The sequence below is a fragment of the Miniopterus schreibersii genome, assembly GCF_964146895.1.
Source record: "Miniopterus schreibersii genome assembly, chromosome: 8".
NCBI classification, from domain to species: Eukaryota; Metazoa; Chordata; class Mammalia; order Chiroptera; family Miniopteridae; genus Miniopterus; species Miniopterus schreibersii.
In genome coordinates, this window is record NC_138109.1 from 4203175 (window position 1) to 4222912 (window position 19738).

Below are 19738 nucleotides of genomic sequence, written 5' to 3' on the forward strand. Positions count from 1 at the left end.
TTATTTTATGAGTTGCAGGCTCCACTAGGAGAAATCAAGACAGAGTAAAACGGTGACTCCCACAAGCTGAGAATTTAACTCTGAAGTCCCAATTCCCAGCACCCTGCTTGGAACATTAACGCACCCCACTCAGAGTGCCCCCCCACACCTCATAATGTGGCTGCTCCACTGAATTTACTTAACAATCATTTGAAAAATGCCTTAAAAATGTCCCCTACACAGAGTGCCAAATGAAACATTCGCCTTGAACGAGTCCCAGTCTATTGTATCACAGCACACATGCAGGCAGCAAAACCAGGTAACAGGTCTGGAGCTGCTGCCACTGGAGAAAATCACACCGCATTTGTCAGTCTGGGGGAAAGTTTTCTGCTGGGAGCAATTTGAAAGGAATATTTAGGTGTCTGTGTTTCTTAGTAAGATGATTTTAAAAACAAGAAGTCCTTAACTCGCAGGAAATGCTTAACACTGGCCCGTTGGGAGAGTGCCAAGTGTTCTGGGGGAATATACACTTTATCAAACAAACCCAATCCAAAGGGTCACAGAAGTCAAGTGGATACTTGTGGATATTAGCAAGATAGTGGTTTTCTCATGGTTTTCCCCCACTCCCATGCTAATAAAAAGTATCTGCAGTCTCCTGGGAAATATGAAATGGAAGCAAATGAAGCAGACAGGACAGTGTGTCAGGAACGGCGCCCTGCGCGGTTCTCAGGATGGCTGCAGGAGCAGTTCCTGCTCCCCTGGGTCCCGACCAGCAGGCCCAACAGCTCAACCCCAGTGTGCTGCCTTCATGAAGCAGTCACTCTTGCCCTGTTCTTATCCAAATATGATCTGATGTTGACCAGACCACTGCCTAGTTACCTGCAAGTCTATTTCAGAAGTTGTGAGCTAGCAAACCATGGACCACAAGCCTTAAAAAAAACCTCAAATTGGTTGGCAACGTTTAAAAACCAGGAGATTCCACATAAAAATCCAGATTTCCAGCTTCACTTTAAAAATCTGAAGATCTGGCACCACTGGGTTCACGATCTCCCATGACAACCGGCTGGGGCTGAGCTGAGCTGCCCCATCAGACGGAGTGTGAGCACACTGTGGGCCACGGTCCCACTGCACTGGTCACCGACTTGCATCCCTAGCACAGTCCCTAAGGGAATCTGAATTTATTATTCTAGGTTTATTACTTACTTGTTCATGCCTCCAGCTATTCCTGTTAGAAAGCCCATCTTGCAGCATCTTAAAGGAGGTAGCATGGGGCAGTGGAAAGTCTGAGACTGGTGGTTACTGAGGGATGGGGGCCTTGATAACCATCTTCAAGTACAACAGAGGAAAGGACCAGAAGCAATGGGTGAGCGCTGCACACAGGTGGATCTAGACTCTACCTAAGGAAAGACTTTCAAACAGTCACCTGGGTTCTATTTCTGCTCCTGTCACTATCTACACAGCCTTGAGTGACAAACACTTCCAACTCCAACATCCTTTCATTGAGCAAGGGATCATTGAGGACTCTTACAGGTCTAAAATTCTCTGATTCCTTATGTTCTAGGGGCAGCATAGTATTGAAGAAAAACAGAGAGAGACAGACTTTAGAGTCAGATAGGTTTGGATTTGAATCCCAGCCCCATCCCTACTTAAAATAGATTGTATTATAGAAAATAAAGATGCTATTCAGACTGTATCTGTCAGTTACGTATCAAGGTGATCTGTAGGAGTATTATGGCCCAGTCTAGGGGTGAGCAAGACCACATCTCTGTGGTTATTGGCCAAGTCCTCCTTGAAGGTGGGAGACATTTCTAGTGCCACCTATTCAAGATGAGGCAGACACAGAGGAGAGAAGAGAAGCAGGAGAGCAGGCAGGTCAATAAACCTTCTAAGGAAAGAAACCTGTAAAAATGTTTGCTACAAATGATGCTGGACAGAAAAAGCAAAGAGGAAACACCCTCGTTCTTTTCCAAGGAAAAGTCATTATTTAAATGTATCCAGATATCAGCTCACCTTAAGATCCAGGGGTAACTTGTTGGAGGTGAACACGCTCAGCCTGATCTGGGGAATGCTGATCTTGAGGTTTTCAAAGTAGTAGCGAATTGGTGTTCCACCCTGCTCAACTGTCTTTTCATGGAGGTTTTCGTCATATTTTTCAACCTCTGGTACAAAGAGAGTTGTTTTATAAAAAATGAATCTCCTGAAGCCTCATGACTCAAACGCTTGATTCATGTTTTAAAAAACTCACAGAAAAATGTAAACATCTCTCTCTCTCTCGATTTAGTTTTTCAGGGTTCGGAAATATGCCATTTCTTTGTAAAAGCAGATCTGTTTCGTGTTGTTTATCAAAGAAGTACAATAACTTAATCTTTCAATTTGTGACTCTATCCCATCTGGCAGATAACATCTTTGGAAAAAATAATCCAGGTGGGAAAGCAAGAGGTAATGGGCGTGTTTGTCGGTAATGAGTTTTCTAAAAACCATGTTGTTGTTGTTGTTATTATAAATGACCTAGATTTTCTGAATTTATTTCGTAAGATGACATCCAAATAAGTGCTTGGAGTGTAGTTTAACCAAATCATAATAAACAATATGACCAATAAATAATGAATCTGAAAAAAATACAATGCCGTAAAAAGAAACAGGCTGCAGGCTATAAAGAACTGACATCACAACAAGAAGCATCCTCTCCCCCAAACGGTGAGCATCCGTTAAACAGCATAGTTGAGGCATATTTTTAACTTATAATCTCATGGAGCAAAGAGATTAACATGGGCTAAAACACAGCAAAGTGCTCTTTGACTCAATGCTGTGCCCATACCCATTCGGGCGGTTTATTTTCCCTTGGCTTCATGTACCTCAGAAATAAAACCAAAGGTATTATTGTACATATCTACTTATCAAACAAACCAATGCCAATGATGTAAGCTATTGTAGTTCCATTTATAGAAAAGAATAGGGGGAAAAATGATACTGAAACACAGCCCAGCTTATCTGTATTCAGGAAACAGAAATAGGAAGCAGAACCCAGCCAGTGTGGCTCAGTGGTTGAGTGTCAACCCATGAACCTGGAGGGTCACAGTTCAATTCCCGGTCAGAGCAAATGCCTGGGTTGCGGGCTCGGTCCACAGTGGGGAACATGCAGGAGGCAGCCGATCGATGACTCTCTCTCATCATTGATGTTTCTATCTCTCTCTCTCTCTACCTCCCTTCCTCTCTCTGAAATCAATTTAAAGAAATAGGAAGCAGAGAAGATACTCCAGTGAAAGGCAGGCCAGCCTCTTACAGGAGTCTAAATCCACTGTGTGATGCTTGGTGGGGTACGGGGGAGGGAAAATTATTTAGAGCAACTTATAGGAAAAGCATGTCTAATCACATTTAAAGTAAAGCTTCTCAGGAAGGCACCAAGAGAAAACAGATACCTGGCAGGCAGGCTCTCAGTGCCTGTCTAAGCACAAATAAACACTGGCGTTCCAACCCAAAGTGAAAGCACAGCACTAAACACACAGCATCTTGCTCTTAATCTCAAACACACATAAAGTTTCAATTCCAAGTTTGGGACAAAAAGGGCAAAAATATCTGGCTTGCATGTTGTGTATGTACAATGCATACACACACATCCCAGGGATTTTTTTTCTCTCTAGCCAATGTGGGGAATAAACATAAATGCTTCTATCTTATCATTTCTTCAGGCTCAGCTTTTACTTTAAAGACTAAGCATGATTTTCTCTAGGCTGTACACAGTCTTGCAAAGGCCACAATGAGGAATCTAAAATAGACAGCAGCTAAATTATTTGCACAGCGCTGCTGGAAAATGTAGGTTTTTTCGATAGTTTATCTTACTCCCCTCTCTAAGGAAGAATAAAGTAAGTAAAACCTTTGTAAGGTGTAAGGAGATGAGTGTAAACAGTTAAGCAGATGAGGCAGCCAATTCTTTTTTCTTCAACTAAAACCAAAGGAACTGCCGAAGGGATTTCTGATTCTTGGCCCTGAGTCTGTTTCATAAACAAAGGTTAGGAAATGGAGAGCTTTGCTAAATAACTAACATCATTTCTGTTAGCTTAGAGTAAAGGGGTCAAAAAACACAAATCAAAGAGGAAGAGTTACTGCTTCCCAAAGGCTCAGCACCAGGCATTCCAGGACACCTCCAGGCAGCCTCCCTCACGCAGATATACCTCAACCTGTCAACAAGCAACCCTCTGAAAAACGGAAACACAAACCTTCCTAGTTCAGGCTATGATGTGGAAAGGGAGCTTGTCAGGCACCCAAAACACCTATTTTCACAAGCAGGTTAACAAATGTCATCCTTGGGCCAATTCCCAGGCACAAACCTAGGATGTCCAACATTACCTGATTCCGCTTGATCATAGCCAAAGAAACTTAGCAGCTTGAGGAGCAGCTTCTCCTCGATCTGTACCGTAAATCTCTGAGCCGTGACCATCAGATGCTGAATATAAAGAAATTCTGAGTTACAGTGGGCACCCCAGAAAAAATTCTCATTCATTATTTCTGTGCCATTAAGAAACCCCAATGACGTGAGGTGGTTTCTTTACTCATGTGACTTTATAGTCATATTGCCAAATTATTTCTGGCCCATCTTTCTCTACACTATTACAATTAGCCAAAAATTCCAGATGTTTAGACAATCCACAGCCCGAATGTTTGGTTCCGAGGGCACCTGGGTCTCATTAGTCAGGGTGACACTTTCAGATGCACTGTGGTGGGTGAACTTCACGATACTGTGCTCACGTGGCTGGTGGCTGGCGGCTAGTTTAAGGAGCAGCAGGTATGGGCTGGTGGATGGGAGGCTTGACCTCATGGACGCCAGTGATGAAGGACCAGAAATAGGGGGAGCAACCTTTGTCAGCTCCTACTTTGCCAGAATTTGCTGCTGTAACAGCCAGCTTGTATGTGGCGACTTCTCCAGGGAAGAGTTTATCACTTTGAACCATCTGCTTCTAGCAAATGGTGTGGGGGCTCACACAGGAGGATGTCAGTCCCAAGGAGAGACCCCTCCTATACCTCTTCCAATGGTCTTCTGGATTACCCTAGTTTACTAACATTCCTGGATCATGACTGGTCCCGATCAGTCCAGAAGATGCTATGCTTACCCACCAAGACTGCACAGACTCTGGCCTCTGTATTTTAAGAGCAACCACATGCAAAGTCATCAAACACACAACTGAGAAGTTACAGTGCTAAGAGCAGTTCCTGTCAATTCCTTTACACGATTTAACATGTCACGTGTGCCTTAACCCCACAGACTACTTCCATCCACACCCTGGCTGCTGCTCTGACACTGGCTGAGAGAGAACGAACCAACTTCCTGGCAGAGTTCAGCCCCACCAGCCTACCTTGTAGATGTTGGTCAGTGCACTCTTACTGGGGAACTTCACGGCATTCACCTGCACGGCGGGGCCTGTCTCAGTGACCTCATTCTCATTGCTCAGGGGCGTCACGTAGAGCATGAAGGGCTGAGTGGTACCAATGAGCTGATTGTCTACCTAAGACATGAAAAAGCAGCAACATAAAACAAAATCAGACGAGTGACTCAGTTCTCATTTTTACCTTTCACTGGGGTCTCACAATATGCAGGCCCCTCAGGAAGTGCCCTTGCCATCTGACTGTCTCAACAGCAGCTGTAAAAATATACTCTCACTGAAGACCCACAATAACAGCAGTCCAACCTTGGTGAAGGTTGGAAAGGAGTCCAGGAATGATGTTACAAAGAGACCTGTCTTGACAGCATCACAACAAAACTCTGGCAAAAACTGTCCAAATCCAGTTTTTCAGAACTCCAAAAGTTAAAGGCTTGCAACTATCCACGGATCATTTATTCCAGAAAATCAGCTAAAACTAGGAAGAACAACAAGCTCTGTGGCATTTTCACTTGTCACTCCCATTCGTCCTCCCAGGTCCACAGTGGCCCCAGAAACCAACAGACCTGAAACCACGGCGAACACACAGCAGTCTGGCAGCCTGAGGAGGGGCCACGATGAGTTTGCAGCTCCCCCAAAAGCTCCAGTCCCAGTGAATCGTTGATTTTACTTATCTGGCACCTCTCCCTTTCCTGATACTATAATTTGTGCCTTCTCTTTTCTCTCCTGATCAGACTGATCTCAAAGAACCAGTTTTTTACTTAATTTTTTTCTACTGTCGTTGCTGGTTTCTATTTCGTTGATTTCTGCTGAGATCTTTATTATTTCCTTTCTTCTGCTTATTTTGGGTTTGTTGTTGGTGTTGTTTAGCAGCTGTAGCAGCATTCCACAAATTCCAATATGTTGTGTTTTCATTCTCATTCAGTTCAAAATATTTTCTAATTTTCACTTTGATTTGTTCTTTGATCTATGGGTTATTCAGAAGTGTATTATTTAGTTTCCAAATATTTGGGGGATTTTCCTAACTCCTTTCCCATTCTATCTACTTTCATTCCATTGTGATCAAAGCGCATACTGCATGTGACTTGAATCCTGAATTTGTTGAGAACTGTTCTATGGTCCAGAACGTGGTCTATCTTGGAACCATTTCATGTGCACTTGAGAATATGTTTTCTGCTGTTGCTGGGTGGAGTGTCCTATAAATGTCAATTGGGTCTAGTGGGTTGGTAGCGCTGTTCAGATTTTCTGCTTATTTGTTCTACCAATTATTCAGAGAGAGGAAATGAAATCTCCTAAAATTGTGTACTTGTCTATTTTCTTCAGTTCTATCACTTTTTGCTTCATAAATATAAATATTTATATTTATATATATAAATAATCTTTATTGATTTCAGAGAGAGGAAGGGAGAAGGAGAAAGAGAGAGAGAGAAACATCAATGATGAGAGAGTCATTGATCGGCTGCCTCCTGCATGTCCCCCACTGGGGATCGTGCCCACAACCCAGGCATGTGCCCTGACCGGGAACTGAACCGTGATCTCCTGGATCCTAGGTTGATGCTCAATCGCTAAGCCACACCAGCCGGGCTTGCTTCATATATTTTGAAGCTTGTCTAAATATTCAGGATTGTTATGCCTCTTGATTAACTGTCTCTTTCTCATTAGGAAACTACCTTCCTTACCCCTCATAATATACTTTGCTCTGTAATTTATTATGTCTGATATTAATCTAGCCATTCCTACTTTCTTATGACAAGTGTTAGCCTGGTATATCTTTTTCTATTCTTTTCTTTTAACCTTTGTGTGTCTTTATTTTTAATGTTTATTGTAAGCAGTGTATAACTGGGTCTTGCTTTTTAATCCAATCTGATAACCTCTGCCTTTTAATTGGAGGTGTTTATAGCATTTACATTTAATTAACTGATACAGTTTGGTTTGAATGAGTCAACCAGCTTCCTATTTGTTCCATCTGTTCTTTTCTGAGTTTTCCTCTTTTTCTGCCTTTTCTTGGATTAATCAAGTATTTTTTATGATTCTATTTTTCTCCTTTACTAGATTATTAGGTGTACCTCTTTTGGTGGTTGCTTCGGTGTTTATGGGGTTCATCTTTAACAGCTTATGTTCAAATGACATCATACTATTTCACGTATACAAAAGTTACAATGACATAGTTCCATCTCTCCCATTCCAGACATTATGGCATTATTGTCACTCATTTTATTCTAACATGTTACAGATCCCAAAATATAGTGTTATTATTTTTGTCTAAATAGTTGATTATCTCTTAAAGAGATTTAAATAGAAAATTATCTCATGTATTTACCCCGGTACTTACCATCACTTCAGGTGCTCTTTCTTCCTTTGTGTAGATCCAGATTTCTCTCTCATACCATTTCCTTCTACCTAAATGATATCCTTTAACGTTTTCCATATTGGGGATCTGCTGGTAATGAGCTCTCTTAGCTTTTATTTGTGTAAAAGCATCTTTCATTCACCCTTGATTTTGAAAGATATACTTGCTGGGCATAGAATTCTAGGTTAACCATGTTGTAAACAGATGTGCTGTCATCCAGGCTTTGTTGTACATTTATAGAGCACAGGCAGAGTAGATCGAGTATATTCTTAAGAGCCCTGGGACTTTCAGATAGTAAATGAGCATTGGCTTCAACTTAAAGTCACCAGCTGCATTAGCCCCTAACAAGAGAGTCAGCCTGTCCTCTGAAGCCAGACATTGACTTCAGCTCTGAGCTATGAAAGTCCTAGATGGCATCTTCTTCCAAAAAAGGCTGTTTCATCTACATGGAAAGTCGTGTTGTTGAGTGTAGCCACCTTCATTAATCATCTTAGCTAGATCTGGATAACATGCTGCAGCTTCTACATCAGCACTTGTTGCTTCACTCGTACTCCTTTGTTATAGAAATGGCTTCTCTCCTTAAACCTCATAAGCCAACCTCTGCTAGCTTCCAACTTACCTTCTGCAGCTTCCTCACCTCTCAGCCTCCATAGAATTGAAAAGAGTTAGGGCCTCGCTCTGGATTAGGCCTGGCTTAAGGGAATGTTGTGGCTGATTTAATTTTTTTACCCCATATTTAAAACTTTCTCCACATCAACATAAGGCTGCTTTGCTTTCTTATCATTCATGTGTTCACTGGAGTACCCTTTTAATTTCCTTCAGGACCTTTTTTTGCGTTCACCACTTGGCTAACTGGTGCAAAAGGCCTAGTTTTCGGCCTGTCTTGGCTTTTGGCATGCCTTCCTCACTAAGCTTGACCATTTGATTTAAAGTGAGAGATATGCAACTCTTCCTTCACTTGAACACTTAGAGGCCATTGTAGGGTTATCAACTGGCCTAATTTCAAGTGTGTCTAAGGGAATAGGGAGGACTCAAAAGAAGACGAGGAAATGGCCATTTGGCTGAAAAGTCAGAACACACACACGACTTATCAATTAAGTAGGCATTCTTGCATGGGAGTGGTTCATGGCTCCCCAAAATCATTACAATACTAACATCAAGGAACACTGATCACAGATCACCATAACAAATATAACAATAATGAAAAAGTTTGGAATATGGTGAGAATGATCAAAATGTGACACAGAGACACAAAGTGAGCAGATGCTGTTTTTAAAAATGGCACTGATAGACTCACTCAACACAGGGTTGCCACAAACCCTCAATTTGTAAAAACACAGTATCTGTGAAGCATAATAAAGTAAAGCACAATAAAATGAGGTATGTCTGTATTTTTCTCTGGTTATTTAAATTCAGACAGTTTCTATTGCTATGTCTTCAAGTTCACTAATCTTTTTTTCTGCAATATGTCATCTGCTATTAATCAAACCCAGTGTATTTTTCATTACATTTTAATCTCTAGAAGTTTGAGTTTTTTAATATCTTCCATGTCTCTACTTAACTTTTTAAACATGTAGAATACAGTTATCACAACAGTTTTAACGTCCTCTGAAACTTCTAACATCTGTGTTAGCTCTGGGTCCATTTCAACTGATTATTCTTCTGATTATATATTGCGTTTTCCGGCCCCTTTGCACACCTGGTACTTTTTGATAGGATGCCAGATATTGTGAATTACACTTTGGGTGCTGAATATTTTTGTTTCCCATTACATCTTTGTTCAGGATGCAGTGGAGTTACTTGGAAACAAATCTATCCTTTCAGACCTTCCTTTTATGATTTGTTAAGTAGGTCTGGAGCAGTGCTCAGCTCAGGGCTAATCGGAGCTCAGCATGAAAGCTAGACTTTCAGGAGGACTTTTCCCAGGGTCCACTCTGGGTGGGGGGACGAAGCACCAGCTCCAGCAGTGGGGGCAGCAGGTGCTGCTCCCGAGGTCCTTTCAGATGGTTCCAGTGGCAGCTTCCTCACACGCAGCACTGATTTGCCCTCTGCTAGACACTCGCAGGGCCCCTCTGTAGAGCTCCTGTATTTTCTTTCTGTGAAGCACAATCCTCTCAAGTATGCTGTCCTATGAACTCTAGCTGCCTTGGCACCAGGACTCCAGCTCTGCTTGTTCACTCACCCCCTCCAGTTCTCCCCTCCCAGTGCCATGTCCTGAACACCTTCTCAGGAAGCTAGGGCCGTTGCAGGGCTCGCCTCTTGTTTCCCACCTCTCATGGGTCACTGTCTTTTGTTGCCTGATGTCTAGTGTCTTAGACCTGCTGTCTCCTTGTTTTATCTGGATTTTGGGGATGTTTCAGGTAGGAGAGTAAATCTGATTCCTGTCACCACATGTTGGCCAGAAGCACAAGTCCAGTTCCCTTGTTTTTTCATCCTGTGATGAACTTCGATTCCTCTACATGATGGTTAGATGATTTCCTATTGTTTCTAATACTGGCAAGATGGGGAACCATGGGTTCCTCCATGCTACCTTGACTAAGTTATCTAAGTTACTATGGACTAGCTACTATATTCAGAATTCTGCTATACAGAAAAATTAGTGACACAAATATAGGTAGAAATAATTACTTTCATAGAATGACTTTTTGAAGGCCACAACAAGATACTTCTGCCAAAGCATTGAAGTTTTTAGGACACCAAACACTGGATTTGGCTGGGTGTTCACCAGAACACAAGATAAACACATTCTAAACTCCCTTGCCCCTTACCTGTACATCCTGTATGCTGAGTTCAAGCATATGACTGGTTGCCAGCTGCGTATAGTGCACATTGATTCCTGTAAGACTTGCAAAGACCAATTCTTCTGGGACTTTATTAATTAAGGACAACCCAATTCCACCTTCTAACTTCACAAGCACCTGAAAGGAAACCAAAATATGGCACACTGATAGTTTAAAGCAGAGCTCAAGGTAGCCAAGAGAAAATAAGGAAGGAAATAATTTAAATCCCTCTAGTTTACCTCTGAGCAGAGTAAAACCACTTAGAAGAGCCGTATTATTTACCTTGGTGCCTCTGATTCCATTGCCTCCCCCCAGCCAGAGCTCTAGGGTGATGTGATAATGCCTCCCTTGGAGCACTGGTAACATTTTGCATTTCATTACAGGAAAGTAATGATTTGACAATCTTTCTCCCTATTTGGGATGCAAACTCTTAATAAGTTATTCACTGAATGACCATAATGTCCAACACAGTGCTTTACATCTAGGTGTTTGATTTTTAAAAATCATTGAATAGATATCGAATAACTGTGCTTTTTCATGTTTGTCTCATGTTCTTTTCAAACTTTTCACTTTCTTCCCAACACGCAAACAGGGAGAAGGAAAGGAAGATGTCAGAATTAAGTGGGGCCAAAAAGAAGTCTATATTATTTATTTCCCACCTTCGTTTCTGTCTAAATTCAAATAGTTTAGCTTTGTTCACTATCACCTTAATTTAGCAACATTTGTCACATTGTGATTCGACATTAGCTGTCATTTAACTAACACTCACACATTCATGTTGTGATAACATTAAACACTGAAGCCAACACCTATGTTTAGAATTCACAGAGGGTAGGAAGAAAAGAGGCCTAACTGAGAACACCCCAGAGCAAAACTAACCAAATTTATGAAAGAAGTGAATTTGCAATACTTAAAACTTACTTCCAATTCCTGCTCTGTGCCTGGGTTCTTTAATTTCTGTAGCTCTTGTTCAGTAACAGGAAGTTCATCCACTTCATACAATGAACGGTCACTTTTCCGTTGGGAGAAATCTGTTATCTGAGGTCAAATAAAACAGTGTCCTATGAGAGGGCTCACACTTACACAGCGAAACCTGTTCCATAGCCATTGTGTTGGTCAAAACTCACTCTATGCTCAATAATCCCATGGAAGTTAATGGTTTCCAAAGCACTGCTGAGGTAAGATTTATGAAACAGTGCAGCAAACTTGTTTGCAGGTCTACATGACAAACGCTGAGCTGTAGACCCTGAAAGCCTCTTCTATTGGGTTAGGCATCCATAGGTGATCTAGAATTACAGCTCAAGTGTAAACATGCAAACCTCAGTTCCACTTTGCCTCAAATGATGGTTTTTAAAGAGGTATTATGGATTATGATGCACTACCTCAGAAAGTCCCGTTACACTGCATTATCTTCAATTGTTAACTTTATATTTTATATCATCTTATACTTCATATATCATCTTGTATTTACTTCAACTTTAATTCTTCCAACAACTTTGTGAGGTAGGTCTCATCCTCACTTTATAAATGAAGTCACTGTATCTTCATATCCAGCATAAATAATTCGTTCAATAAGTGTTTGTTGAATGACTAACCACTGGAGGGCGGAGCCCAATGAGGTTCTTTCATGTCAGTTTTTAAGATGAATTATCACCTGGAGTGCTCTAGTTGGTCCATCTGGGATGACTCTGATGGATAACATTCCAGAACCAGGCCTCATTTTTTGATTAATAAATTGTTGCTCAGGTGGAACTGGTCCCAAAAGCTCCATGGAAGTGTCAGGACCAAGAACAACTTCAGCTCCATCAAACAAACCAGAAAGCCCTCCTTTGGCCTGAAAGGGAGTAAAGACGTGTAAGAAAAGACGAAAGTGAAGGCACTGACTGTGCCAATTTAACATGTCATTTCAAACAAGTTACAAAATTTAAATTCTCTTTTGAAGGGTCATGGTCAATGTAGGGCAAAGCACTGCCTATGTTTTTCAACATTACAGATGATGTAAAACAGTAGAATTACTTGGGCAAGATGGAAAGTTAAGCTGCATGAGTTGAGGGAATTCTGGGTAAAGGAATTCCATGAATAGAGCATTTTGGTTTAGTAGTAACTTCTAATCATTAAAAACTGGCTTTTAAAAAGGCACCAAAAGCCCTGTTTCTCTGAGAATTCTCGTTAGGGTTTGTTTAAGAATCTGAAACAATCTGAAAATAAAGCAATTATCACTATCACTCAGCTTTCCAGTGAGAAGCTCATTCTAGAGCTGAGAACCAACCCACACAGGCCTATGGCTGAACAATCAACCCAAATAGTCAAAAGACAGTGCTCCCTCTGAAACAGAAGACTGGGGTGTCATCTGATGCCCTGTTACTCAGGCCTCTGCAGAACAGCACCTTCTGCCTCAAGTGAAACGGAACCTACAGGGTGATGCCTATGGGAGAGCAAACAAAGGGCGAGAGGAGACGATGGCTGGTCTCTGGATCCTCTTGGTTAATTTTTAAGTACTGAGTACTGAAAAGGATACTTTGCACTGGGTTTATAGGGCAGACTTCAACACGGAGAAAGCTTTCATGACTGTTGTAAGTTTACAAAGAAAGTGCACGCACAGCTCTATAAGGGCGGTGTCAGAAAACGTCAAAATGCCTACAATTACTTAATTCAGAATAATACGATTGAAACAAGCTTATTTCTCTTCCCAAAACACACTCTGCTCTGCTGAATATTGTTATTATAGGGTCACTCACAACCAGAGAAATGATAAAATAGATTCAAGAAACAACAAACACCAAAAGGGGTTTTGGGGGGGAAATGCTCTAAGAGAATTGGAATTACATGGGCTGTAGAAACAAACCAGAACTAAAGTCAGGGTCAGATTCAGAACCCAACAATTATAACAAACCCTCGTTTGCCTCTAGAAGTCTGAATTGTGTTGCTAATTGAAAAATCACAAATCCATTCCAGATGTGTGCTTCATATAAGTAAGCAGCTTGTCTTTGATGAAAAAAGCTAAGGGCAATAGAGATAAAGAAAATAAATCTCCCCAAATGGCACTCAGAGGCTCCTTCCAGCTCTGCTCACTACCCTGGAGAACAGTCTCCCGTTAGGGGAGGAGAGCTTGCTTTCCCCCAGGAACAAACACACAAAGAGGTCCCTGGCCAGGGCCTAACGTTCTAGTGTTTACCTAATGGGTAAAACCCCAGGCTGAGGCTGAACTGCATGCACAGTCACGCATGTTGTTCTGCTAATACCCAAACCTCCAAGACACCTTCCTATCTCAGATCCATGGTCTCATTCCTGCCTGAAGCTAGAGAGCAGAAAATACAAACTCTTGGTAATTTTCCAAACATATCTGCTTATAAAGTACTCTGGAGTTCATCGTAGGTAGACTGGCTGAGTAGAGGACAGGGGAAACTGACCACAATGATCTTCACTCTGACATTTGCTACAACAATTAAACGCTTATTTGGGCACCACTAAGAATGCAGAAATAAACAGAATCAATAGCCCATTGTGATTACTCACCATCTCTAAGAACGCTTTACAAAAGACTCTTGCAGCTATTATATTAACTTCATGGGTCTCTAATCTATCTCACTTACGGTGGGCTTTTTTAGTGGACATTTTTCCTTCCTTCTTAAAATTACATAAGTAATTTATGTCAAAGAAAAAATCCAAATAAGCTGATTAAAAAAATCCCATCACTCAGAGGCAACCATTCCTCATACATTTCTTATATATCACCTTCAAGAACATTCCCATATAAATACACACAAGTTTCTTGACTTTCCTGGTAAAATGAGATAATACATATTTGCTCTGCATTAGTTCTCTCCATTTAACAACATGTCATGTATATCCTCATTGAGACTTTGTTTCTAAGAAGGCTGAGCCACTGTTTGCTGCCACTGAGGATGTCACAACCTACAGACCTGGACAACAAGCCCGTGTAACCCGCAGGTCAGTTTTCCCTCACGGAAACTCCACGTCTGAGTTGTGCTCCGCCTGCGATCAGGCTTCCTGAGCATCAGCGGCTCATACCTGGGATGAAGGAAAATACGGTGAGTTCTCCGAGTCACACAGTTTGGGTCTGAACAGAACACCAGAGTCATGGTTTACTCTTCATCTTCCAATATCCTCTACCCTTAAAACTGACGGGCAGTTAGCTTGAACCCTGTGGCAGCTGGGCATCTCTTAATGGGGAAAGGGGAGTGAAACAAAATGGAAAGCGACAAAAAGGAGGGCACAGAGCAATAGTACTATTTGAAGTCTTCATTATATATTATATTTATATAAAGTACTCATTACTTACATATATAATAACATAGGTTCTTGCATTCTCACAAGGACTAGCTTCCATACAGTATAAGAAGGGTTGTCAAATACATTTTAAAATATTTTCAATAGTCTTTGTTCTGTTTTATTTCCAAATACATTTATTTGTATTGGGCTTTAACTTACAAGTCATCTAAAGTCATTCTGGAAGCAAATAAGGTATTAACTGAAAACAAATACACTGATTTCACGGGGAAACTGAAGCACGGGTCACTAAAATAACTCATTCAAAGTTAAAGAGCTGATCTGCACCCAAGGAGTTAGCCACAAAAATGTATTTCATTATTCTTTAAATAATTTATTTTGTCTTTCATAAGATTTAACAAAAATTTTTAAAGATTTTTTAAAAGAAACTGTTCATTTCTAGGGAGTAATGGTGGATGGAAGTTTGGGTGAAAGAAACATTTGCTTTTCACAAATATCCTTATTGTTTGAATTTTAAACATCTCCATGGGCATTTCCATAATAGCTTAAAAAAAAATAAAGGCCCAATGCTCATATTAGGGAATGCAGCAGGTTTCTGTCAACTGAGGAAAACGACAAATATAAAAATACAAATTCCTACTTCATTTACAGACTCTTGCCTTTGGGTATCGATTTCCTGAGTCTGAATTTGAAAGCAATGAACTTGACTGACAAACTGCCCAGAAAATACCTGTTGTCGGTTACCGCAGCAAGCCCGGCGATGTCTAGGATGGCAGCGCCCTCGGAGGAGCGAGCTGCAGAGGGCTTATTGGGGTTGTGAGGCACTGAAGAGCCCTCGTGGGCCAGCATGCCTGTTCCAGTCATCCTCCACAGCTGAGAACGCTTCCCTGGTTCCTGCGGGCAGACATGGAGAGAGCCGTCATGTGCAGCCACAGCTCCCCATAGGGGCTCAGTAAGTTCTCAAGCAGGAACTACACTGAAAGACGTTGTCCACATGACATAAAGGCTGAATTCAAACTCTACTGCTGCTAATCCCTAGTTGCACTTAGGATGAAGCAGGCTAAACTCCTGAACCAACAACCAAAAATTATAAATAATGTAAATTTAAACATTATTTTCTGAGCAAACTAGTCAGGTAAAGTGTAGTCTAATCACCTCCACTGGCTACAATGCTGGGTGAATGCCATTCCAAATGGTGGCCCTTGGGTGCCCTTACTTTAAAGAGTGATCCAGTTATACAAAGTATATGTGATAATCTCAGTATTTGATCACTGGTGACCCTCATAATTGACCGACAACCAGAATTTACCAGGAATCTCCTCCCCCCCAGTATTTACAATGAAAGTATACTATATGGATAGCTTCCAATGTAGAAGTCGACTATATTCAAAGGTTATACTAAGTTGATTGCTGTTAATTCTAAATATTTTCTCCCTGGGAATTTTTGTTGTTAATCCATTGATTTTTAGAGGGAGGGAGGGAGGGAGGGAGGGAGGGAGGGAGGGAGGGAGGGAGGGAGGGAGGGAGGGAGGGAGGGAGGGAAACACTGATCAGTTGCCTCCCATACACACCCCGAACATGCAACCTAAGTATGTGCCCCAACCAGAAATCTAACCAGAAGCCTTTAGGTACACAGGACAGAGCTCCAGCCAACTGAGCCCCCGGCCAGCTCCCCTCTCTTAAAGTGACTCCTGCACCTGTTCTAAAACGCCTTTCATTTTGAAGGTTGAACTATTTATTACCAGTCCTCCATCATTTGTAACCTTTCACTTTATATCTAGGTCTATTAGCATCAACATCTCCCTAAACTGAATTGAAAAGAATGTCAGCATAAAAAGGTAAAAATTGTCAGTTTGACCATTTTTCCATTTGGTTTAGGAAAAAGTAGATTAGGGGAATATTACGTCAGAAAAATAGAGCAATGAAAATGTCACTGGAAATTTAAAAAAAAAAAAGTAAGTTCAAGAATTAAGTTTTCCAAAAAGGTCACTAAAGATGGCAAGGGCTTGGAACTCCGAGCGCAAGTATCAGGGAAATGGGAAGAAATGAACTAGACCAAGGCTCCCATGTCCCCACCTGAGCAAGTCATTCAGCCCAAGTCTCCATTTCCTCAGCCGTAAAATGAGGGGCTGGACTAGAGGACCTGAGTTTCTTCCAGCACTAAAAATCTTTTATTCTAAACTCCAGATCCTAAGCTCTCTTACCTTCTTCTTCAAAATGACTCTTTGTGTCTTTGGCGAGACATCTAAGACGAGCTCTGCACAGGTAACAGCCTTGTTGGAAGCCACAGGCCTTCCTGTCCCCTCCTGTAAACTAGAATTTTAAAAAATTATAATATATACACTCATACACATATATATGTATATATATATATACTCAGACACGTATTTAGTACTCATAAGCAAATGCCTAAAACCTCCATTATAAGGAAAGAGTTCTTTTTAAATCATAGAAAAGGTCTGACTCGAGTTGCAGAATTATCAAGGTTGTGAGGTTTTCCTGTACAATTCAAAGATTCATTTGTCAGAAGACATACTCTGACATTTCCCCTCTCCTAACAATTTTAGTGGCTTAAAACTCAGGATGACTATATATCTTTGGAGACCAAAGAACAAAAAACTTAAGCCAGGCATTCCAAGGGTCCAAGAGTTAACTCTACTCTTTGCCAGGCAGAAGACCAGCATCACTACATCCCCAAGTCTCAGCAAGAAACCAGAAGTCCCTCTGGGGTGAAAGGAAACGAAGGGTTCACAATCACCTTCCTGCAATTCAACCCTCTTACGTTTTTCTGTGGCGTAAGAATCCTAAGCTTTATGGATATTGAAGCCCAGCTACACTTTGGGGTATTTCATATGAGACTCTATTTAGATTATTCTCCTGTTCTCATTAATCTCTTCATCAAAAAAAGGGACTGATAAATTCAAAGTTAAAAACGAGTTTTCATGACACCAAAAGCACAAGTAACAAAAAAATAGGTAAATTAGATTTCAACAAAATTAAAAACTTTTGTCCTTTAAAGGATACCATCAAGAAAGCAAAATGACAACCCACAGAATAGGAGAAGATATTTGCTAATCATATATCTGGTATGGATGTGTATCCTTTTATATAAGGAATGGTTAAAATTTAACAATGAAAAGGCAAAAAGGCAAATTTTTAAATGGGTAAAGGGCTTGAATAGGCATTTCTCCAAAGACATATAAATGGCCAGTAAGCACGTGAAAAGATCCTCAGCACCATTAGTTATTAAGGAAACACAAATCACAACCATAAGGAGATACCACTATACACCCAGTAAGATGGCTACAATAAAAAAAAAGAAAAAGAGAAACAGAAAATAACCAGCTGCTTCAGCTAAGAAGGAACTGGAACCCTTGTACCCAGCTGTAGGAATGTAAAATGGTTCAGCTCCTATGGAAAACAGTATAGCAGGTCCTCAAAAACTTACACATAGAATTACCATAGAACCCAGCAAGTCCATTTCTAGGTATATATACAAAAGACTGAAAAACAAGTACTTAAACAAATGTAAGTATCGGCACATGGATCATGGCGCTGTCCACAATTCCAAAAGGCAGAGATAACACAAATGTCCAGCAATGAATGAATGGACAAGCGAAATGCCGTACGTCCACACAACGGACTATCACTCAGCGGTAACAGGAATGAAATACTGATACATGCTACAGTGAACCTTGGAAACATTATGCGACGTGAAAGCTGCCAGACACAAAAGGTCACCTATTTTATGATTCAAATGATATGAAATACTTGGAATAGATAAATCCTTAGAGACAGAAAACAGACTGGTGGTTGCCAGGGGCTGGGAGAAGAGGGTAAGAGGAGCATACTTAATGGCGCTGGGGTTTCTTTTTAGGGTGGTGGAAATGCTTTGGAACTAGATAAAGATTGCGCAACATCATGAATGCACTAAAGCGCCACTGAATTGTTCACTTTAAAATGGTTACTTTTATGTTACGTGACTTCCACCACAATTTAAAATAAAATACAACAAAACAAAACTAGTGTTCTCCCCCACCATTAGTTCTCTTCAAAAGCGCCAAGAAACAGTATTTCATATGCTCCAGCCTCTCAGTACACCAAGATTCCCAGGAGCTTGTCTTTTATCTGCTCCGTAAATGCTCAGCCCATTAAACTCATAATCCTCCCTTAGATTCTCAGTCAAAGAGCTTACTAACTGCTGGAATTTAACATAAGAACATCAAGGGAAAAGCATGATCAGGACCAGATTAAGAACTTGTTTTTCAGGCACTAAAACCTTAAGTGTGCCACACTGTGGGTTGTCTTACTCTTTAAAATGAAACAAACAAACATGACGGACTGAATTATAACAAGATAAGCATCCCAGCACGACTGGCACTGGAGAACTGCAACAAACAAGGAAAGCTAAGCCAGGTGCCTTGAGGCGCATCCCTGTGAAATCCGGGCTCTAGGTGGGCGAGAGCTACCATACAGACCAGGAGATTATTTTATGGGCATTGGGAACATACAAAAATAAGCAAAATTATCCAGAACGTTTTGGAAAGGACCATGACTTTACATGCCATTCATCCAGTGGTTTATATCTGCTATGGTAAAGATTCAGCTCTTTTCCCTGTTTCTTCATGGATAAACTTTAGAATTGGCCCTGTAACCAGCACAGAAACCATACATTTTCTTTACTGGTTGGTGGAATGAGTTTTGAAAGCCTAATGTTTTGAATCTCTATGTACCAATCTCACAGGAAAATTAGAATAAACTCCCTATTTTTCACCTACGCTTTCTAAATACAACCAGTCAGATCAGTGACGATTAGAATTCTAAGGTAATTGGAATTACTGCCAAGTTAAGCTCCTTTGCTTGGCTTTGGGTGGATATTGAGATAGATCCTGAAGTGTCTGTTTAATCAGTCTTCTCAATGGGAGAGGGAAGTGGAAATGATGACTTGAATAATTGGGATTATTATTAAATTTCAAAAGAGGAAAGAGATAAAAGCAGTAGCA

At 40.9% G+C, this 19738-nt stretch overlaps 1 protein-coding gene across 4 annotated transcripts in view; it reads right to left on the reverse strand.

Annotated features, from left to right (window-relative positions):
- VPS13D (vacuolar protein sorting 13 homolog D) overlaps positions 1-19738 on the reverse strand; it is a 214031-nt gene that overhangs the window by 82609 nt on the left and 111684 nt on the right. For all 4 annotated transcript variants that reach the window (XM_081143839.1, XM_081143838.1, XM_081143837.1 and 1 more), the window contains 9 exons: positions 16940-17048; positions 15466-15629; positions 14408-14516; positions 12139-12318; positions 11406-11522; positions 10473-10622; positions 5331-5480; positions 4327-4423; positions 1990-2138 (listed from right to left, as the gene is read on the reverse strand). In XM_081143839.1, the coding sequence (XP_080999965.1) occupies positions 1990-2138; positions 4327-4423; positions 5331-5480; positions 10473-10622; positions 11406-11522; positions 12139-12318; positions 14408-14516; positions 15466-15629; positions 16940-17048 (1225 nt within the window). The remainder of the gene's footprint in view (positions 1-1989; positions 2139-4326; positions 4424-5330; positions 5481-10472; positions 10623-11405; positions 11523-12138; positions 12319-14407; positions 14517-15465; positions 15630-16939; positions 17049-19738) is intronic.